Raw genomic sequence first — 24,504 nt, 5'->3', positions numbered from 1 at the left:
AACAAACGCTGGACAAAACTCGCTGCTAAAGCGACGTTTTTCCCCATCTCGAAATTCTATACCTCAGTCCTGCAAGTGCCATTATTGGTGGTGATTTGAAGTGGTCGTCACTGTCATTTGTTATTGTGAGATCTGCAGTAGGTGTGACGGCTCTGTTATGTCTTGTCTGAGAGTGTGTGTGTGTGTGTGTGTTGAAAAAGGAGAGGAGAACATGGGCAGATGGGATGAATTATGCATTTGTAGGGTAACAACAAGAGGTGGGGGAAACAGATGAAGCTCTGAGCTTGCGGATAACATGGAGACTTTGCTGGGATCGTGTATGGATAGAAGTATTTATGGATTAAAGTTCTCAGTTTGCCACGGCTGATTTCAGTCAGCACGTCTTCCATGGAAGCATGTTAAAATAGACTGTCTACAAGCTTACAACGCCTGTAAGCTTGTAGATAGCTTATTTCTCATGCTTTGTTAATTTAAGATTAAAGGGTATTTGGTCAGTGGGTGGTAAGTGGTCAAACTAGCAATAAAATACATGCTCAATTGTCCATAAAACCCTAATGATCTTGAATAATTATAAAAAAGAAACGGTTAAAAAACTCAAATCGGCAAACTGTTTGGCTGACTGTATAGGCTACCAAAACACCATGATTTTACATAACGTGTTAATTGTATGGAACACAGAGCTATAGCGTGTGGTGGGCTCCTTTCACGCAGGATCACAAATTGCAGGTCTTACAAAAAATGTTCAGTCGTGAGTTTTAATCTATCTATGAATAGGCCTACATAATGTCCATCAAAACTGATCCAGACGTTCTGACCTCCGTTGTTCTCTCTCTCAGGCCCTCCGTCGTCAGACGCCCAGTGGCAGCACACCATCTCGGAGCGAGGCGAGGTGGTGTGTCCCACCTGCTCCATCGTCACCCGGAAGACCGTCCATGGACTGAAGAAACACATGGAGATCTGCCAGAAGGTCAGTGGGTCGTCCGCAACTGTGAGAGAGATGTCTATAGAGCGTCGCAGTCCTGAACCCACTGTCGATAAAACACCCCAGTTTTATAAAAGACACTTACGATTTTGTGGACAAAATTAAAGCTATTAAAGTAGGAAAGGAGGCCCTTCTGTTTTCAATAGATATAGACAGCCTCTACACAAACATTGAAACAGAAGCAGGGCTACAAGCGGTCAGGGAAGTCTTTAGTAAATACCCAGACACAAGTCGACCAGAGGAGGAATTACTCCAATTACTAGACTTAAATCTAACCCAGAATGATTTTTCCTTTAACAACAAATTCTATTTACAAATCAAAGGCACGTCCATGGGAAAGAGATTTGCACCATCTTATGCAAACATTTACATGAGCATATGGGAACAGACCGCACTAGAAAAATGCAGACTTAAACCGACACATTACTATAGATTTCTAGATGATATATTTGGAATATGGGAACATAGCCAAGAAGAATTCCAGGAATTTATTGATGTTTTAAATAGCCATCATAGATCCATAACGATAAAATATGTGACACACACAGAAAGGATTGACTTTCTTGATGTAACAATCTTCAAGGGCCCAAACTTTAACACAAATGGGAAACTAGACTTAAAAGTATTCTTTAAAGAAACAGACACTCACGCCCTATTACACAAAACGTCATTCCACCCGACACACTCCTACACAGGAATAGTCAAATCACAACTACTAAGATTCCATAGGATTTGCACGCAAAGAAGTGATTTCAAAATAGCTTGTAAAACTCTATTTAATGCTCTCAGACTAAGAGGATACACTAGGACCTTCCTCCGGAAGGCCCAAAATACCTTCTTAGAAATAAAAGTGCGAGATACAGGCCCCAAATTGGCCCTGATAACCAGTTATTCAACACAGAGCACACTAGCCAACAACAGAATAAAAAGGAATTTTGAGAACCGAACAGACGATCTTCTAAAAGATTATAAAATTATATCGGCCTACAGAAAAAATAAAAACCTTAAAGATTATCTAGTACACAGCAAGCTAAAAGAAATCAACACACCAGCACGCCAGGGACCAGAATACTTCAAACCCAAACAATTAGTAAAAAATAGAACCACAAAATGCGTCTTGGAGATTAAACAACAAATAACAGCCAGAACCAGCAACTGCATTTATTTAATCACATGTGAAAAATGTGGTTTACAATATGTCGGAGAGACAGGTAAAACAATAGGTACTAGGCTGGGACGACACAGATACAATATTAACAATGCCAAAAAGACAACCACAAGATTGGTGCAACATTTCATGGCGCACGGCATTGGAGCTCTAAAATGCGCTGGACTTCAACACAATCCTAACTGGACAGTAGGACAAAGACGTTTTAATGAAAAACAGTGGATTAAGAACCTCAACACGGATTTTCCTCGAGGCTTAAACATGCCTAAAATTAGATCTTGAACACTAAAAAACTTAAACTCAGGATTAAACTGGAGAAATCTAAAAGTGATTGGATCAGACTTCCTTCGGATACATGGCGAATGCATTTATTCCTTGCATTGTGCCTACACATGTTGCGACCTGCGGTCGCAACATGTGTAGGCACAGTGCACTGAAATCTTTTAATTCCCCCCCCCCCCTCGAGAGACCCCGGAAAAGAAATCCCCGTTCATTTTTCCTCATAGACTTTTCAGAAAAGTATTTATTTAAAGACGTTTACGCCGTGGACAAAGCCAACTCTTGTCGTGACAATTCATGACAACAAACGGGCTGAACAAATAATTAGAAAAAAGAAGAAAACGGCAGGTTACAACACTTTTTTTGTTTGTTTTTCTTCTTTGTAATTATTTGTTTGGTCCAAAATATTGTGTTTGTTGTCATGATTTTTCACGACAAGAGTTGGCTTTGTACGACGCTTATATAAGGTCTTTAAATAAATACGTTTTGAAATGTCTATGGGGGAAAAATGCATTGGAAACTATTTCCTGGGCCTGGCGTCGTCATGAAAGGGGGCGGGACTACGACGCTCTACAAACACTGGGTCGCCTGTGTGGAGTTGTCCGCACTGTGAGAGAGATATCTGTACCAAACACTGGGTTAGCACTGTGAGAGAGATATCTGTACCAAACACTGGGTTAGCACTGTGAGAGAGATATCTAGACCAAACACTGAGTTAGCACTGTGAGAGAGATATCTGTACCAAACACTGGGTTAGCACTGTGAGAGAGATATCTGTACCAAACACTGGGTTAGCACTGTGAGAGAGATATCTAGACCAAACACTGGGTCAGCGCCTACTTGTGGGTTCGCGGACACATTGTTATGGGTCCCCTTATTTTTTTGTTTCCTACATTTGGTTGTTATTATTTCAAAACGTTCCCCAAAAAAGCTAAGCTTTTCATGGATTAAAAAACGAAATTCAATGATTTCTTTTCAGTCATTTCATGAAGAAATAAAAGAAAAATCTAAGAAATTCCATTAGTTAGTGAAACAAGCCAAATCTACAAGTAGTGAAAATAGCCAATCTACAAGCTCACAACGCGCGCCATGTTGTGAGACTTTCACTATAGGGTCTCGGACGAATATCTAATTTCTGTTTTCAGGCCAATATGGGCAGAAATAGATGAAAGGGTTTTCATTCCCCGGTAGATAAAGATAATTTCAGATGACGTGCTTGGAGGATTATTTTCATTCACCTCGGGCTCATACTGACGGTTGACAGGCTGGTGGTTAATGAGACCGCCTGCTGGAAAAATGGAATCATGTCTCCTTCACGTTTTGTATCTCCAAGAACGATATGTAGGTTAATACCTGCTGTACGCTTTGATGGTACAAGACAGGAGGAGTTGTTGTTTTTTTAGCTCACCAGCCAAAAGAGAAAAGATATATATATACACTTTTTGCTTTTTGTGCCAGGTATTACACATTGAATCTGCATTAATAACACATTGTGGTGGTGAATAGAATCATTGGTCAGAGCAGAATGTAAAGGCCAGTCCACACCAATACAACTATTATCCCCAATGCCAAGTAGTTGTTGCATTGGTGACGTGTGGGCTGTGGACTGGCCTTAAAACTGTTTTGTTGCAAGGAGTTGCGACTATAGTTGCGTTGGTGCGGTCTGGCCTTAAGGTAAAACAATATACTGTATATTTACCACTAAATAGAGTTTAAAACGATCCTAGTTTTAAAATTAAAACATCACATTTCTTCTTTGGGTCCATGAAAAAAGACATGCAGGAAGAGAAGCGCTAAAGTGGAGATATTGTGATGTGTGTGTTTAATATCTAATATCTATATATTTGCACCCACTGTAAGTAGAATATATAGTCGCACATACCAGCACAACACAGTGACATGTTATGGAACATTAAGATATTCCTGGTATGTGGATGAGAACATGAGATCAAACAGGGTTTTGATATTCCTTACTGTTTGCCTCTAATTGGCTTCCGTTCATACAGGAAAAGAATAGATGTAAACCATAGACTGTAAAAAAAAATATGAACAAAGCATTCTCCGGGTCTGTTATGGACGTAAGATGAAGCCTGTCAGTCCTTGAATTGTAAATCGCCATCTTTCTAGATCCGTTTGGGCCCAGCTGGCCATTGGCTGGCCCAGACAAAGAGGCGGGACTTCCCCCCTTCTTCTTCGTTGGTTTTTATTTTGACTCGAGCGGGGGGTGGATCCCGATCATAGACTGTAAAGGTAGCCACGCCCCTCAGAACATACTCGACTTTATGGTAATTCTTTTAATAAATGGGACCATCATTTTCCAAAAAGAATATTATGACATGAGAAATGAGACTTTAAACTAGTGACTGGAAGCATAAAGTATTCATGACCATGTTTATTAAGGTAATACAGTCTAGGTGAAGTTGGGTCTAAAATACATGGACCTCTATGGAGATATGTGGGTTTTTTTTGGCCCAATGACAGTACGTGCCACAACAGACCATTATATTATGAACTTTCAGGAAGTCAGGATTTCCTACTGGCTTCAGACACTATTGGCTTCACTTCCCCCCTGGATGTAAACATTATACACTGTGATATGTTATTAGCTTGTAGATCTATTATTGTTACGTCACACCTTCTGTCTTGATAACACACTCGTTATTGCACCATATGATTGCTACAGGCCTGGAAATGGGGTAAAATACTTTACTAATTAAACCCGCATTTGGTGCTCGGCTGGTGTTAATTTCGGATCCATGGTCAAAACACTTAGAATGTGTCACACGGGGAGTAATATATTTTCAGTGAGCGATGCGGCCATATGCCGAAATATAAATTGGACTTTAAGCTGCCTTCCCTCTGCTCCTTTCTCTGTCCTAAAGTAGCTGTCATCACCGTCTCCATTACTACGACATCTGCCTCGCATTTCTACAATCGGAAACTATGTCAGTCGCTCGTTCTTGGATTCCTCCAACCGCCCGCACGTGAGGCGACACTGGCCCCGATAAATCATGTGCCACATGTTCCACTCCAGAGACACTCGTTCTTTTTAATATAATATATAATTATATGAGTGGCGCATGTGTTTTCAATTCGTGCACACTCAAACAATTTGGCGGGGGTTAATGTAAACTTCCCTAGACTTCTGCTTTGGTGCAAGTCGAAATGAATGTACCATATGTTTGGAGTTACCTTAATGTTGAGTTAGCATATGAACTGCAACTCCACAGGGTTGATTTCATACCATTCCAGACGCATGTAATCAACTGTTTTGTTGCTTTGTCTTCACGCCACCGCCACGTCCAAGTGAAGGAATCCCAGTCCCTTTTGCCCAGATAAACAGTAATATAATTTACAAGACTATCGGGCCCTTCGTTTTTATTCGTCTGGACTTTTTAACAGATTTTTTTCCCCATACGGGGCCTGTGTGTGCCGTAGCGAAATAAACTCCTGGCTCACGCCCCTCGGAGCGATGACCTCGACATTGGATTATCACCGCCACTGGTTTAGAGCCCTCCGGGGACGGCGAAATGACCTTGTCTCGCCTCCTCTCTGAGGAACAATACTGCCCCAGAGTCGTCTGGGGAGCAATTACAGTAAAGGATATTGATCACGAGGACAGCGGAAATAATACTGGGTCTGTTATATAAATACAGTGCTGTCAACCTGGTTTCCTCTATAGTCTCCCTCCCTTCCTATAATGCCACGATGATATGAAAGCTATATAATAATAGTGTCTTGGAATGTATCGGGAGGATGCGGTTACACTGTCGCGGTTTGTTTTCATTACAGTTTTATTGTGTTCAATAACGGAACATGGCCTGAGTGTGTCCGCTGGGTGCGGCGGTATTGACCATGTTGTCCCTGTCGGGCAGTAAACCTTGTATCTCCATATTTAAACTTTTTATGTATTTCTTCGTAACATGAACGCCCTACTTTGTTGTACAGGCTTGTAGATCTGCAGTTTCTGTTATATTGAAAGTGATAGTGGTTAAAGCAGCACTATGTAAAAAAATATGACGTAACAAAATGTAATTTTGTCCAACATGTGTGATAGAATAAGTTCATACAGTGTAACTTATACAAGTGGTATTCTGTCTCCCTGCTCTTCAGTCAAAGGTCATGTCTCACCTAGACACAGGATCTGACACAAATTTTCAATTTATCCCCTGAGCAAGCAGGCAGGCTCTATTACCTCAATGGTAAAAATGTCAGCACTTTGTCATACGCAGGAAACCGGGTCAGATCCCTGGTAGAGAAAAGAAAAGTTACATTGTGCAGCTTCAAGTCTATGTCCGTGAGGCGTGGACTTTATAAATATTCAACCAAGAAAAAGTAGCGGGAACCCCTTTTGGTGTTAGCATTATGTTATGCTTTAGCTATTGAAAAATAGCAGATCTACAAGCTCTAGGTCTGCTATTTTTGAAAAATCGAAGAACCACTGACATAGAAACATAGCTTTTTCAGAAAACTATCAAGATGTAGAAGATTTCTTTTTAATCTGATCTCAGGTCAAAATGGGTTAACAAGTTTGTGTATTGACTAAATAATAGTTACATTAATCCATTGCAACAAAGGTTTTTCCATTTCCTGAAAAGTAACAAATTAATTTTGGACATACAAGTTTTTTTTCTCTCCTGTCGTTTGGCTTCCATTTTGCTTTATGCTCTTACTTCATCGTTCATACCGGGAGTATGAAGTAAGGCCTATAGTGGTGTCATCATAACACAGTCAATCCAGAACCTGTAAAACCCGGTTCTGGGGCTCAGAGCGGTCCAGACAGTGCTCTCTTGAGGCCTTCCCTCCGAGGCGATGTGTTCTTCTTTCTCACAGCCGTTCTGTTTTTAATGGCGCCTTTGGCTCTCTGCAGGCCGTGGTGTGACTCTATTAAAGTGACAGCTCTCGCTGTTAACCCATTCTGACCTGAGATCAGATTCATACGAGGTTTCCACTGGACACACACTGGTCTGATCAACCCATTCTGACCTGAGATCAGATTCTGAAAATGTCAGTCGCTCTTCGATTTTTCAAAAATAGCAGACCTACAAGCTCGTAGCGCGCCACTCGGTGGCGCGCTATGAGCTTGTAGATCTGCTATTTTTCAATAGCTAAAGCATAACATGATGCTAAACACCAAAATGGGTTCCCGTTCAGAATGGGTTAAGCGCTGACACAATCACCACATTTACCGCCGGGTCACCCATCATCAGAACGCCTCTCTGTCCCCCCCGCCGGATCGATAGCGGAGCCGGGCCGCGGCCATGCCGCGACGACGATGTCTGTGAGAGAGAACATTGTGTATCATAAAGTGTCACTTTTGCTGGTTCCCTTAATGCCACTTGATATGTGCTATGTCCTTAATGTACCTGATGTGATAAATAGGCTTTTTGTCTGCTAATAACAAAGAATAGTTGGGTCATAATAATAATACCCTGAGGGCGGAATTGTCGCTATATGCATTAACGACAAAAAGCAAAGGCGTTGTGAATTTGGCATGGGTTATAGGGATAGTATGGCTGAACCTTACCGTATAAAGCATGAACACAGTTTGGTTTCTCCTTGTAGAAGAAAAGCTGACCGCAGTATTTGCAATCCTTCTAATCCTTTCGTATAGCTCCAGGACGCCCTGAAATGCCAGCAGTGCCACAAGCAATTCAGGTCCAAGGCTGGTCTCAACTACCACACTATGGCTGAGCACAGCACCAAGGTACTGCACGCACGCACGCACGCACACACACACACACACACACACACACACACACACACACACACCACTGAGGAAGAATGAATGAATGATTCTTGAATACCTGGCAATCGACGTGTTAGTTAACTGGACACTCTTTGAATATTGAACAACAGTCGGGCCTTCTTTAAGGATGCACTTTATACTGACTGTTGACTCTCTGGGGCTCTAATTAACCAGTGGTGAAGAATCTAAAGTGTTGCTTCAAGTGAGTCAAGAGAGCTTAAGTTTCAACCAGTGACACACTGACCCAGTGACCACAGAATGTTACCGAACACCCTCCTCTCTCTCACACACACACACACACACACACACACACACACACTTTCACTGGCCACATATGGACATGGTATATGATGCCGTGGTCTCACCACCACGGGACCCCTGGCTTTGTGGAGAGACGCGTGGTTTCACCCAGTGACATTATAGAGGCCACTGGTTCCCAAACAGTGGGTCGGGACTAGTCGGGACCAATACCATGTTTGTGTCACCGGACCAGTTTCTGTAGTCTGGTAGAACCACTCCCCCTGCTGGACAACATTTGCATTCTGCCAGCAGGGAGATTCTGGGATCTCTCAGGCAGAGACGATGTACTCCGGTCGAATTCTGGCCGGAGCGATATGCGGCTTTATGAGGCCGCTAGAGGCGGGATCAACGCGAGACTCATGACATATTGAAGCTGTGCCACAGCACAATGTAAACACAACCTAACAAGACTACAGCTCTAATGTAAACACAACCTAACAAGACTACAACTCTAATGTAAACACAACCTAACAAGACTACAACTCTAATGTAAACACAACCTAACAAGACTACAACTCTAACGTAAACACAACCTAACAAGACTACAACTCTAATGTAAACACAACCTAACAAGACTACAACTCTAACGTAAACACAACCTAACAAGACTACAACTCTAATGTAAACACAACCTAACAAGACTACAACTCTAATGTAAACACAACCTAACAAGACTACAACTCTAATGTAAACACAACCTAACAAGACTACAACTCTAATGTAAACACAACCTAACAGGACTACAACTCTAATGTAAACACAACCTAACAAGACTACAACTCTAATGTAAACACAACCTAACAAGACTACAACTCTAATGTAAACACAACCTAACAAGACTACAACTCTAACGTAAACACAACCTAACAAGACTACAACTCTAATGTAAACACAACCTAACAAGACTACAACTCTAATGTAAACACAACCTAACAAGACTACAACTCTAATGTAAACACAACCTAACAAGACTACAACTCTAACGTAAACACAACCTAACAAGACTACAACTCTAATGTAAACACAACCTAACAAGACTACAACTCTAACGTAAACACAACCTAACAAGACTACAACTCTAATGTAAACACAACCTAACAAGACTACAACTCTAATGTAAACACAACCTAACAAGACTACAACTCTAATGTAAACACAACCTAACAAGACTACAACTCTAATGTAAACACAACCTAACAGGACTACAACTCTAATGTAAACACAACCTAACAAGACTACAACTCTAATGTAAACACAACCTAACAAGACTACAACTCTAATGTAAACACAACCTAACAAGACTACAACTCTAACGTAAACACAACCTAACAAGACTACAACTCTAATGTAAACACAACCTAACAAGACTACAACTCTAATGTAAACACAACCTAACAAGACTACAACTCTAATGTAAACACAACCTAACAAGACTACAACTCTAATGTAAACACAACCTAACAAGACTACAACTCTAATGTAAACACAACCTAACAAGACTACAACTCTGAATTATTATGGAGATATCAAATGTTTGTCCCGCTGCTTCCGGGTTCATGGTTTCTGCCTGAGAGATCCCAGGTGCAGGCAGGAGGAGGGAATTGGGGAACTCAGTACTGCCGCCATCTGGCGGAGTCAGGTTACAGTTTCTGCATGCAGGTCACGAGTAAATAATATGTCCCCTTTTTTTTGTTTCCTACCTAAAAAAATATGAATAATTAATAATAATAAAGAAATTACATTATTCCAGGAGATTTAATCACACTACTTTTCATCAATTAATTCCTAGGACGTCTGTGGACGTCTTGGGCACAAATTGTGTTAAACTGTGCTATTTCCACTATACTGTAGTTTGTGTCCGGGCAAATGTCTAATTTCTCTTTTGGGTCTTTGATCTAAAAAAGTTTGGGAACCACTGGTTCCCTCGTGGTCCTCGAGTGAGTTCCCGGGGCATCCCCCAACTAAATGTAATTGTTTATTAATTTGGCTTTTTCTTTTGTTTTTCCACCCAATTTAGTCTTTATGACAATTGATTCCTCCCCACACACACACATTTCGGTGTGTTGTTGTCACTGCTGGTGTATCCTACTGGCTCACCTAGCCAGTGAGGAGCCCCCACCGAGAGGACGTACTGTTGTATCCTACTGGCTCGCCTAGCCAGTGAGGAGCCCCCACCGGGAGGACGTGGACTAGAGCCTCCGTCCTACTCCTCCCACCCAACAGTCGTTGCTGACAGGTGCCGCGCGGCCCAGCCCGTTACGTATAGGAGACCAAGTGCGTCTAGTGACAAATATCACCCTCCGGCTTCCCTCCCCTGGACACGGGCCAATTGTGTCTGTATAGACGCTTGGCAAAGCATTATTTGTTTCATTCATGTAGGATCCCCATTAGTCATTACTGCAGTAACAGCTAATTGTCCACACAAACAATACAACAATGCATTTTACAATAATCGTCTCTGTCGGGTAGAAACCTTATATGTCCAAAACTGTTACTTTTCAGGATTCAAATTCAGAAGTAGCAAAAAATAGCAGATCTATACAAACTCAAAACACACCATTTTTTTCAGTCAGTCAGTCAGTCAGTTTGTTTCGAGCTTGTGGATCTGCTATTTTGTATACTTGTGTGTATCTATAGATGCACCAAGTCTCTGTACGTACAGTACGTGTGTACTGTACGTCTGCAATCCGTTCACCCCGCGACATTTCAAGCACAAACTCAATACAAAGACTGTTGACTGTGAGTGGACGACCCAATTAAGCATTACACGTTCAATTCATCAAATAGACACTTCCATATAGTCAAGGAACAGAATGGGAATTCATCATAAAGGAGGTAATAAAAAGGAAAAGAAACATATACAGTGAGGGGGAAAAAGGGGGTGGCATGGTTTGAATTGAGACACCCACGCATCCCATAATATAGGCATGTCTGGTTGCGAACGCAGTGAGCACTTACTATGAGACCTAGCAGATCATGTCTGTCTGTCTGTCCGAGTGTCCTTGTGTCCGTGTGTCTGTCCCGCTATCCAAATATGGAGTGTGTTGCATCAGCAATCACTCAGCTCCATATATGGGCACAAAAGGGGCCAGGTCCACTCAGCTCCATATATGGGCACAAAAGGGGCCAGGTCCACATATACAGTAACAGCGGGTCAGACACACAGACAGACAGACAGACACACAGACACACAGACAGACAGACATGATCTGCAGGGTCTCAGCTGCGTTCGCTTCCCGCGTTTGCGCGTCTTACTGGTGTTATGACAAGGCCTATATGACTGGGTGAATATATAATGAACTGTGAATAATATAAGCAGGCTATATGTATATAGGTTCTATGAAGAAACAACTGTTGGTAACAGTAGATGGAGCGGGCTGCGTGCCGTTGGTTTCTTCCAACGGGCGTCCATTGACACCGCCTGGCACGCAGCCAACCCCTTCCACACTCTGCAAGGAGCAGGAAGGAAGGGCCGCTCTGTTTTCAGAGAGGTGGATCTGACGTTAAGCACATCGATGCTGTAGGGCAGGGGCTTTTCAACTGATTCTGACCCGTTGTCCCAAATGTCCACTATCCTGACTAAACGCAACCTGGGGGACCAGGTTCACTCGGTGGGTCCATCATAGAACTCCCTGACACAATAGTGGTGGGGGGTTCATGCACCATTCCAGGGGTTAAGATTATCTTTTTTTTTCTCCTTCTTCTTCTTCCTTGTTACTCACTAATCACACTATCACAGGCTATACATTCATGAGCTGTGCTAAAACAAATCTAGTTTTCAAAGCCGTTTATTTCTCAGCAAAGAGCAGGGATATCATTTAGCAAGAAGCGTAACATTTTTGTTGGATGCAGACAGCCACATTTGAATCCATCTATCCAACTATTGATTGATGGACACCCCAAATCCTCTCAAAATATTATTATTCACGTTCAAACAAGAAACAAGAGTAGCAAATAAAAGTCAAAGTAAAATAAATGAAACAAGGAAAAGTACTGAATGCATGGCCAGTGACCACCTGCATTATCTCTGCGGACCACCTGTTATAAAAAGTATAGGCTATTGTTAAACTTTTGTGTTCTTTCGTAAATGATCTTGCTACCTCTACACAAAAGCATCAAAAGTTGGCAGATTTACAAGCTTGTTTTTGAGCTTGTGGACACTTTTGCTGTTTTTGAATTTTAAATCCTGAAAAGTGACAGTTTTGGACATAGGTTTCCACCTGACAGAGACGATATACTACTATAAGGTTTAGTGGTTAACCGCGACTTCTTTTTGCGATATATATACCGTACTCAGTTGACTGGGGTGACGTGGTCTCCCCCTTTTCCCTCAACACTTAAATCTCTTTGCAAGAACGTTCACCTATTTCGACATGCCCAGAATGGGTCTAACTTTAAAGAACTGTAAAAATGGAATCAAATAATGGGTCAATTTGCTGCCTTGGGGTACGTTAAATGGAAAAAGGTTGAGTTAAAGTATCACTGAATAGCTCAGCCTAATATCTCCCCCGGCGGAGAAGGGAGAGATTCCCCTTTTGTCTGAGCGGAAGATGTTTGGTTTCCCTCGTGGGTTCAAATCCTGCGTGTTACATTATTAGCATGACCTTGATGGGGTTTCCCCACAGGGCTGAGGTCACAGGCAGGTCAATGTATCAGAGTATAAGAATAATAATATCTCCCCTTGGCCAAGTCAAATGATAGTATAGCCCAAAACATGTCTCAAAAAGAGAGAGAGTACGGTACATCATAAAGAAGAAATGATGAAACAATAATAAAACATTTGTGTGTAATATTTAAGCACATTAGTCTTTCTATATATAATTCTATATCAACACATTCTTTTTTTTATCCCACGATTTTGTAACCCAGTTTTCTTTTCACCCAGTGCCAATTGTCTAATGTAATCCTGGGCGCTACACTTCCTCTGCCAACCTGGGGGGGCAGCGGACTGACCTCATGCCTCCTTCTATGCATGAGGAGTCCAAGCTGCTTCTTTTCACCTGACAGAGGGGAATTTCCCCAGCCGGACATAGCGCATGGAAGGGACACGTTATTCCGACCAGTTCCTTTCCCCTCCATCAGGCGCCCCGGCTATATCAACACATTCTAACAGATCTGACAAAACCAATTAGTCTAATTAAACACTTAAGCCCTTTTAGTTTTATGCTAGCAGTGTCGCACAAGAAGTAAGTAAGCCTACAGTAAGTCAGAGAGGCTTATTGTCGGTATCAGGGAGTCTATCCCTGTTTCAATCCTCTGGACGCCTGGGAGATGGATTGCTGAGGTGGAGTGTAAAAACCTACCATCAGCTCCCAGTACACAACTTAAAGCAACTTGACAACCGTACCTGCATTCAACCTGTTTTGTATTGCCTGTGTACAGTATACGTACACAAGTACATCGATTAAAGTCATCAGTCTCCCCGACTGATTTCAGCCATTTGGATTCCATAACCTGAAGCCAGCATGTGTTGCACAGCGAAAATAAAAAAATTGCCTATAGTATCTACACGGGCTTAAGAACTTCAGAACTTGTAGCTGTTTTCGGTTAATTATTTTAAGCATTTGTAGTGGTCAAAATAGTAATTATATTCAGACACATTTCCCCTCTATACTTTTGTATAAAAGCACAGGTTAAAGCCTCAGTCTGTGACTTCTGCAACAATATTACTAAAAATGTCATAATGTTATATATCGTGTTAATTGTTTAGGAATCGCCACTAGTTTGTGTGTGTGTGTGTGTGTGTGTGTGTGTGTGTGTGTGTGTGTGTGTGTGTGTGTGTGTGTGTGTGTGTGCGTGTGTGTGTGTGTGTGTGTGTGCGTGCGTGCGTGCGTGCGTGCGTGTGCGCGAGGGAGGGAGGAGCTCCTTTTCATACTCCATTATGGGACTCGGCCGTGCAAACCGTTTTCAGTCGTGAGATCTCATTTTTCTTTAATCCACGAGACTACAGTACTGTATATAAGCACCTGTACTCTCTCTTACAGTACAGTACAGTACAGTAGCGTCTCTGTTCAGCGTCAGCTGCCGGTGCTTCTCTCTCAGAAAGCCGATCCCCGGGGCGTTGGGATCTATCAACTGATGATGAGTGATATTCCCACCCTTGACTGCTCACATTACGTTCCGCAGCTGTCTTAACTCCTGACAGCCGAGCGCGGAGCACAGGCCTCATTAAGATATTATCGTGCCACTGTATACCACACACCGGAGCGTCATGCGCTGTTTCCCTGTGATGTTTTGCTAAATAATTCACCGGTCGCAGCGCTTTTACGTTTCAGAACGTATGAGTCGTGCATGATTTATGAACGTTGTAAGTGTATGTGCACTGGAGCTTGTGGCGTTTGTTGGCGTTGTACGTTATCGCTTATCTGCACATGTCCTTGTGTGCAGAGGTGTGTGTGTGTGTGTGTGTGTGTGTGTGTGTGTGTGTGTGTGTGTGTGTGTGTGTGTGTGTGTGTGTGCGCGTGTGCGTGTGTGTGTGTGTGTGTGTGTGTGTGTGTGTGTGTGTGTGTGTGTGTGTGTGTGTGTGTGTGTGTGTGTGTGTGTGTGTGCGCGTGTGCGTGTGTGCGTGTGCTATTCTGCAGTGATTCTCAACCTTTTTTTCTTTCTTTTTTTAAGGGTCCTCCAATTTGATATAATTTGGCCCTTGGGCTGTTTTTGTCACTATATAATAATAATAATAATAATAATAATAATAATAACAATTAATTTATATATATATATATGTTTATATATATCGTCTCTGTCGGGTGGAAACCTATAAGGTCAGGATTCAAATTCTAAAGCGTCAAAAGTAGCAGATCTACAAGCTCAAAACGCACCGCATCACGTGACGTGACGTCGCGTTTCACGCTTGCTGATCTTCTGCTTTTGATGCTTTTGTGTGACGCTGTATAATAGTATGATCAAGTATAGCATTAATAATTTAAAAAAAAAAGATAGGAGTTTTCTGCCCGACAGCAACGTTATGAGACGTTTCCCCCCTCCTAGGAGCGGTGAGAAGCCGTTGGTGTGTGGCGCTCGGGGAGCACTTAGGGGTCAAGTGTCTTGCTCTGTTTGACACTTATTGCTGAGGGCTGAGGGAATCGTCAAAACTTGACTATTGTAACTCCCTCCCTCCCTGGCCTACCGGCATGTGCACTTAAGCCCCTCCAACTGATCCAAAATTCCGCAGCTTCGCTTGGTCTTCAACCAGCCAAAATGCTCACACGTCTCCCCCCCTCCTCCGCTCCCTCCATTGGCTCCCGGTCGGTCGCTGCCCGCACAGAATACAAAACTCTGATGCTGGCATTCGAAGCAACCAAAGGAATGGCTCCCACATTATCTCACAAGTATGATCGTATACCCTATACAAACCCTCCCGCGCACTCAGATCAGCCAACGCAGGGAAGCTGGAGGTACCTTCACTAAAAACGCCTAGGACAACGCTCCACACGTCCCAAACTCTTCTCCCTTCTGGCTCCAAAACTATGGAATGCACTTCCCATCACAGTCAGAACTGCAGCCCTCCCAATCTTCCGCCGTAGTCTGAAAACCCACCTCTTCAGACTCCACCATGGCCCGTAGCACCTGCCCATGCCTAGCCCGTTAGATAGCACTTTATGTAGACTTAGATAGTATTCAGAGATGGGCAGTATTTGAAATACATGTATTTGAAATACGTATTTGAAATACTTTTTTGTATTTTGTCATTTGTATTTCGCTGGGATGGAAGATGTATTTTGTATTTAGATACATTTTTTGACCCAGTATTTGTATATTTTGTATCAAAATAAATGTTCAATGTATTTTGCCCATCTCTGATAGTATTTCAGACGGATAGCTTGTTACGTAGACAGCACTAGAATTGCTAGGAGCTATAGGACACAGCCCCCACCCCCCATTTGATTTGACCACATTCCTTATCTCTGGGACACATGGATACTGTAAAATACAGTGTTCATTTAACTCTGAGACTGTACAAATGGAACCAAACATTTGGTTTAATTTGTAAGCTCCCAGAGTTACAGACCCGTAACAAGCGTCCACTTGATTCCAGACCATTCCAGACCATTTAGTTCCTATACCCATCAATCATTTACCTGGGGAGTCGGGACCCCCGTGGAACCCCCCCTCAAGGACCCCCTGGAGGTCCCCCGTATACCCCACACTGTACTGTGTGTACTGTCAGTTTACGACTTAAAGTTATGAGTCCCTTATCACAGACAGTTGATTTAGTATAGCAATGATCGATGGTGGGTGGTGCCATCTGTGGCTGGCAAGCTAAATAGTTTTGTCACAGTCGTTTGTCTTCCGTCTGAAACCTGTTGGGTTGCCATGACCTCGTTGGCAGCCAGCCAATCCCCAGCAGAGAGAGAGAGAGCAAGGGGGGGGGGGGGGGGGACAAAAAATAAAAGAGGAAGGGGGCGTGTTTTAAAAACCGCCAACCGGGCCAAAACGTTCAGATTGGTTGGTCTCTCCCTCCTCACAGCCCTGAACCTGTTGAACTGTCTCCTATAACCGCTCCTTCCAAGACAAACAAACCCCCCCCCCACCTCGTGCCAGGCTAAGAAGCCATCGCCGAGGAAACGAAGCGAGCGTTTGGCACGAGCGCCGCTTCCAAAGCGCTGCTTTATAGGTATTGTTCCACCATGAACTAAACCTTCCGCTGGCGATGATGTCATCGCAGTCGCCATGGCATTTAAATCACAGCGTGGCCCAACAGAAGGGCAGGGTTCACCCGCTGAGACTGACCTTGGTGGTGTTGCCACTGTCCTGTAACCCACACACACACACACACACACACACACACACACACACACACACACACTCTCTCTCTCTCAGCACCCCCTGCCCACTCCCTCACTTTCTGTCTCTTTTATTCTTCTTTTTTTTTCTCATTCTCTCTCTCTCGTGCTTTCTCTCACTCTCCCTTTCTCTCCTCTCTCCCTCCCTCTCTCCCTCATTCTCTCTCTCCTGCTTTCTCTCTCCTCTCTCTGTCCTCTCTCCCCTGCGTCTTTTCTCTCTCTCTCTCTCTCTCTCTGACGGTGGACATTAAGTATACATGATGTCTCTATATGTGTAGTTTCACAGATCCTTTCCCCTGCAGAATAGAATCAGGGCTTTAGCATGGGGCTTGCACCGACCGGCCGACACCCCGGCGGTGGCACGAGGCGACGACGACAACAACACCACCATCGCTACCATGGTTCTGACAGTTATCATAAACCATGCCTTGACTAACAGCCCCCCCCCCCCGCCACCCACCCGTGCCGTGAAAACCATTTAATGATCCCTGGCACAGTGTGAGACAGGCCCTGAGATGAGGGGAAAAAAATACACGTGTTCATATAGCAGCTTTTTTTAAAAGCAGCTTGCCAACATACTGATTAAATCTCCTCCATTATAGGCAGCCGATTTACTTTCGGTGTTGGTAATAATTATGACAGACCGAAGTGACCAATGTTGTGGCTGTGAATAAGTTCATGTGTTGTTCACTATATTCTGTACATTTATAGGGCTTGTTTGGACTCAAGCACTGAGACACATATTTGTGCCCTTGATAATGTATTTTATAAACGTGGACTCAAATAAAGAAATTGAAAGTGTGTGTGTGTGTGTGTGTGTGTGTGTGTGTGTGTGTGTGTGTGTGTGTGTGTGTGTGTGTGTGTGTGTGTGTGTGTGTGTGTGTGTGTGTGTGTGTGTGTGTGTGCGCGCGCGTGTGTATGCGTGTGCATGTGCACGCGACTTTATACTGTACGTGTGTTTATCTGTTTGTTCCTCTCCTCTCTCTCTCTCAGCCCTCGGGGAGCGAAGGCCAGGCGGGGGACGAGCAGGAGGAGAGAGAGAGACTGCGCCGCGTGCTCAAACAGATGGGACGAATCAAGTGTCCTAGCGAGGCATGTCATGCTGCTCTGTCTGTCTGTCTGTCTGTCTGTCTGTCTGTCTGTCTGTCTGTCTGTCTGTCTGTCTGTCTGTCTGTCTGTCTGTCTCTCTTTCACTCTCTGCTCTGTCTGTCTGTCTGTCTCTCTCTCTTTCACTCTCTGCTCTGTCTGTCTGTCTGTCTCTCTCTCTTTCACTCTCTGCTCTGTCTGTCTGTCTCTCTCTCTTTCACTGTCTGTCTGTCTGTCTGTCTGTCTGTCTGTCTGTCTGTCTGTCTGTCTGTCTGTCTGTCTGTCTGTCTGTCTGTCTGTCTGTCTGTCTGTCTGTCTGTCTGTCTGTCTCTCTTTCACTCTCTGCTCTGTCTGTCTGTCTCTCTCTCTCTTTCACTCTCTGCTCTGTCTGTCTGTCTGTCTCTCTCTCTTTCACTCTCTGCTCTGTCTGTCTGTCTCTCTCTCTTTCACTGTCTGTCTGTCTGTCTGTCTGTCTGTCTGTCTGTCTGTCTCTCTTTCACTCTCTGCTCTGTCTGTCTGTCTGTCTCTCTCTCTTTCACTGTCTGTCTGTCTGTCTGTCTGTCTGTCTGTCTGTCTGTCTGTCTGTCTCTCTTTCACTCTCTGCTCTGTCTGTCTGTCTGTCTCTCTCTCTTTCACTCTCTGCTCTGTCTGTCTGTCTCTCTCTCTTTCACTGTCTGTCTGTCTGTCTGTCTGTCTGTCTGTCTGTCTCTCTCTCTCTCTCTCTTTCACTCTCTGCTCTGCGATATAAGAAGCCTGTCTCTTTCTCTATATAGCACCGAAAATAGCTGATCTACAAGCTCACGACACGTGACACCCTGCAATGCCACTATAACTGTATAACTCAGGTTTCTCCCACCACTCACTCACTCTCTGGGCTCCATTTTCGTTCGAGCATTCTAAATTTGGGGGATTTAGCCGTAAAGTTGGTATTTTGGTTACCTGTCTAAATCCCTAAAACACCTCCGTTGCATTGTGCATAGGTGTGGTTTTGGGGCGTTACGGTAATTAAACCAATCACTTTGCCACATGCCTTTAAGAGATCCCTTATGCGTTTGACCGTTATGCCCAGTTCTATATTGTTTTTATAGCCCATGGAAGAGTGCCTTGAAGTCTCACCTTGCGCTGCCCATTTGCTGCTCTATGGGGTGATGATGAAACCGAACGAGCAAAATGGCACGAGCCAAAATAACTGACTAGACGATTATATAAAAACAATGGACACACAAGGAAGTGGCAGCGGGCACTCACCTCTGCTGATTATAGGACAATTATTACAAAGAGATGCGTGGGAGAATAAGGAGAGAGGACTGCAGCCTGCACTCCGCGGACATCTCCATGCAGGTTGCGCGGTACTGCACGCCGCTATACCGAACTAATTTCGCTAAATGCGGCTTACGGGTGCTTTTTAAACTTCCACTATCGCCTTCCCAAATGTGTGTGACCAAAATAGCAATTTACGGGGGAAAGCGAGCCAACACGCACCATGGCGACACCGTCCTCTAGGTGCAAATACCGGTGTGTCGGCAAAATAGATAGCAGGTGATGCTGGATAAAAAATACCATTAAGGGACAGAGCAAGCTCCTATAGACCGATTCCGTAGCGGGTCTCATGGTCGCAGCCTACGTATTTCCTGTAGGTGGACTCGACGTAGCTGCGGGGTTTAAACCCTCACCAGGCGCATCTCTTCCACTACAGTGAACGGCAGAGTGACTGATGTTAGTTTGCCTCAAACTTTACTCTTTTACCTGCTTTTTTACTAACACTAACATTACAAAGATGTCCAGAACATCGAGATTAACCTGTGTAGTTTATGGCTGCTCCAACAGTAGTGGCAACATAAAAAATAAATAAATACGGAATGTCAAAATATCCACCGCGGTGGCTGAGACCAGAGCCATTGAGTAATGGTTGAGACAAAGCAGTGAAAGGTCCTGAAAGATACATACTTTCAGTCTTACCCAATACCCAATCTTTCTGTTTTATGAACACAAGGCTGTTGTATTTTATACCTCATACTAAGCATTTAAAGTATGAGGTATAAAGTACAGCAGTCTTGTGTTAATAAAACAGAAAGATTTGGTATTGGGTAAGACTGGCGTTATGTATCTTTCACTGCTTCGTCTCAACCATTACTCAATGGCTCTGGTCTCAGCCACCGCGGTGGATATTAGACATTCCGGTTTTTTATTTTTTATGTTGCCACTACTGTTGGAGCAGCCATAAACTACACAGGTTCGTCTCGATGTTCTGGGCATCTTTGTAATGTTAGTGTTAGTAAAAAAGCAGGTAAAAGAGTAAAGTTTGAGGCAGACTAACATCAGTCACTCTGCCGTTCACTGTAGTAGAAGAGGTGCGCCTGGTGAGGGTTTAAACCCCGCAGCTATGTCGAGTCCGCCTACAGGAAATACGTAAGCTGCGACCATGAGACCCGCTACGGAATCGGTCTATACTCGGTAATTTTCGGGCAGCGGCTGAGTTGCGGGCCACGTCGCAGGTAACGGCGGAGATAGAAATGGAGCCCTCTATCTCCTGTCTCTCTCTCTCTCTCTCTCTCTCTCTCTCTCTCTCTCTCTCTCTCTCTCTCTCTCTCTCTCTTTAATCTGTGTTCTTTCTCTCCTCTTTCCCCTCCCTGGACCCTTGCCTTTCTGTTCCCCCTTTCACTCCGGTTTGTTTTTAATAATGTATCCTCCCTCGGCAGGTTAGAGGTTTTTATTTATTCCCACTGTCTGTCTTCTCCCTTCCCCTCTCTCTCTCTCTCTCTCTCTCTCTCTGACACTGCGTCCTGTCATTTGTCTCTCTCCCTCCCTTTCCTCACCCTTTTCGCTCTTCTTGTTCTCGTCACGTTGCCTAAAAAAACCACATCCACCCACAAACAAAAAAACGAATCAAATTTACCTCCCTTTTCTCATGTCTAAAAATAAACGACAGTCAAAGTAAAGTAAAGGAATAAATGCACTGCACGAAAACAAATTAAAAAACCGAAACGACTGTTGTGTTCCATTTAAATTCAACTTTGACGTTTGCATTTATTAATTTTGTCTCGTTCCTCTCTCTCCATGTTACATACGACCTCACACACACACACACACACACACACACACACACACACACACACACACGCACACACGTGCACACATCCACAACAGGGCTGCTCGGCCCAGTTCACCAGTCTGATGGGTTACCAGTACCACCAGAAGCGCTGCGGCAGGGAGCTCTCGGAGGACGAGAAGCTCTCCTTCCTGTGCCAACACTGTGGGAAGACCTACCGCTCCAAGGCCGGCAAGGACTACCACTTACGCACCGAGCACCCCGCCGCCGCGCAGCCCAACGCTGCGCCCACCAACGCCAAGGAGTACCACCTACGCACAGAGCACCACCCCGCGCCCAACGCTGCGCCCAACACTTTGCCCAACGCCAAGGAGTGTAACGCACGCGCCGAGCACCCCGCCGCGGCCGACGCCAACCATCTACGCACCGAGCACCCCGCTCACAACGCCAAGGAGTACAATGCACGCACCGGTGAGCACCACCCCGCTCCGCCCAACGCCAAGGACTACCACCCACGCACCGGGGAGCACCACCCCGCTCCGCCCAACGCCAATAAGGACTACCACCCGCGCACGGAGCACCACCCCGCCGCCCCCAACGCCAATAAGGACCACCACCACGCGCGCACGGAGCACCACCCCGCCGCCCCCAACGCCAATAAGGACCACCACGCGCGCACGGAGCACCACCCCGCCGCGCCCAAAGTCAAGGACTACCACGCACGCACTGAGCACCACCCCGCCGCCCCCAACAACGCCATCACCACCACCACCAACAACAACAACAAGGACGCGTCGTCTGCCGCCACCACCACCACGGACACAAACAACAACACGGGCAAAGAAAGGGTAAGTCTTTTACACGCCTCACACCTGCTGTTTGGATTCCAATCGGAAACGTCCCACTCCCCTGTATTTACTTCACTGTATTTGACCGACCGCGTCAAAACGTGGAGTAGACTCGGGCAAATACTGCGGCATGGTCATGCTGGACCTTGTCTTCGTTCCTCCCACTGAACAGTGGGGTTCCCCAAGGAAGCATACTACGGCCATTATACTGTTTCTCCTATACATTAACGACTACAGAAAGCAACCTAACGTAACTGCAAAGACTCCGTCAGCACTCCTGGTCTGGGGGGTGAAGTATATAGACGAGTGTCGCAGTCCCGCCCGCTTCCATGACGACGCCATGAGGCCCAGGAAATAATTCCCGATGCATTTTTCCCCATAGACATTTCGAAACGTATTTATTTAAAGACCTTACTAAGCGTACGAAGCCGACTCTTGTCGTGACAAATCGTGACACCAAACACAATACTTTGGACCAAACGAATAATTACAAAGAAGAAAAACTACAAAAAAAGTGCAATTTTTTCTACTTTCTAATTCTTTGTTTGACCCAAAACATTGTGTTTGTTGTCATGATTTGTCACAACAAGAGTTGTCGTCCGCGGCGTAAACGTCTTTAAATAAATACTTTTTGAAACGTCTATGAGGTAAAATGAACGGGGATTTATTTTCCGGGTCTCTCGAGGGGGGGGGGCAGGACTGCGACGCTCTATATAGCATTCAGGAACAGACGGTGTTGTGTATTTGGTTAGCATCTCTCCTCGACCGGGACGCTATAAAGCGAAGCATCTCTCACTCTCTGACCCTCTCGTCTCCTCTAGGTGACTCGCGAGGAATCGCCGTCGTCGGCGGGGCCGAGGAAGGAGCAGAGTCACCACCACCAGGCCGACTCCTCCTCCAGGAAGGAGTGGCCGGAGAGGCCGACCACGGCGGCGGCGGCCACGTGCTGCTCATCATGGCCCAAGGAGAAGGAGCGCGACACGGCCAGGGAGAAGGAGAGGGAGAGGGAGAAGGAGGCCCGGGAGAGGGAGAGGGAGCAGCGGGACAGGGTGAGCACGGCGGAGCAGCGGCAGAGCACCGTGGGGGAGGACTTGGACCGGACGCCCAGCGGCCGGGTGCGGCGGCGCTCGGCCCAGGTGGCCGTGTTCCACCTGCAGGAGATCGCCGAGGACGAGCTGGCCAAGGACTGGGGCACCAAGAGACGCATCAAGGACGACCTGGTGCCCGACAGCAAGAGGGTGAGAGGAGCACCATGTTGTACCGTTATGCTCATTCATCTACTGACCCATTAAGACCCGGAATTATTATTAGTAGTAGTATTTCCGTAATTTTTGTGTTTCTTTTGTAAATTTTGCGCGCACACACACACACACACACACACACACACACACACACACACACACATCAGAGGAATTATCACACGCACACACACACACACACACGCCGGTACATCAAAGCCAACACCGAACATGAAAAGGACAACGGACTGCATCACAGCGGCATGAAAGAGAAAGCTGAAATTGTGTTTGACATCAAACAGATAAACACCACCCACCGGTATCTCACTTCCACTCCAGGAAACACTCGACACTTACTGTTACTGATGCCTTCATTCTGCTTTAAGTGCACTTCGGTCAACAACGTCGTCACGTCACCGAACCCACCTCAAAACCACCGTATGAACGTATGAACACTTTCGGTGCAGAAGTATTGGTATAGTACCAAAAGTACAAAGAAACTATAGAAACTCATTATGCAGAATGTCCCATTTCACACGTTTTCAAATGTATAGAATACCTTTTGAAAATAGCCACAGCTCACAATGTGTCGCATTGTCGTTAGACTTGTATTGGATTTAGAGCGTCTGCTAAATGCCTAAATTGCCCAGGAGGAGTATAACTACTAAATGTGTATACAACATGGAATAAGCAGAATATAAGCAGTTACTCTGTAAGTGCAACTATACAAAATTATACAAATATGGTAGTTAAACCCGGTCTTTTTCTGTCATGTCTGTAATGTCTGAACACATACGTATGCGCGTGACATCATCATCAAACCAGGAAGTTATGCAGGAAGGCCTACTGAGTGGCAAAAAACTACTTCATGGCCTTGACAGCTCATACATCCAAACAGAAAAGTCCTGTCCGATTGCATTAAACAACGTTAAACTCACTTTGCATGTTGCTTTGCCACTCGATGTGCCATTCACTTTAACCCATTCTGAACGGGAACCCATTTTGGTGTCGGCATCATGTTA

The 24,504-nt window shown here is 44.8% G+C and overlaps 1 protein-coding gene across 5 annotated transcripts in view; it reads left to right on the top strand.

Annotated features, from left to right (window-relative positions):
- The window catches only part of znf512b (zinc finger protein 512B), a 91,956-nt gene that overhangs the window by 55,508 nt on the left and 11,944 nt on the right, over nucleotides 1-24,504 (top strand). For all 5 annotated transcript variants that reach the window (XM_080763169.1, XM_080763171.1, XM_080763168.1 and 2 more), the window contains 5 exons: nucleotides 837-967; nucleotides 8,044-8,136; nucleotides 18,255-18,353; nucleotides 21,495-22,244; nucleotides 23,066-23,482. In XM_080763169.1, the coding sequence (XP_080619295.1) occupies nucleotides 837-967; nucleotides 8,044-8,136; nucleotides 18,255-18,353; nucleotides 21,495-22,244; nucleotides 23,066-23,482 (1,490 nt within the window). The remainder of the gene's footprint in view (nucleotides 1-836; nucleotides 968-8,043; nucleotides 8,137-18,254; nucleotides 18,354-21,494; nucleotides 22,245-23,065; nucleotides 23,483-24,504) is intronic.

Source organism: Protomyctophum bolini (assembly GCF_963924005.1).
Source record: "Protomyctophum bolini genome assembly, chromosome: 5".
Classification (NCBI taxonomy): domain Eukaryota; kingdom Metazoa; phylum Chordata; class Actinopteri; order Myctophiformes; family Myctophidae; genus Protomyctophum; species Protomyctophum bolini.
The sequence above is the reverse complement of the archived record's forward strand: the minus strand, read 5'-3'. Positions and strand labels throughout refer to the sequence as shown.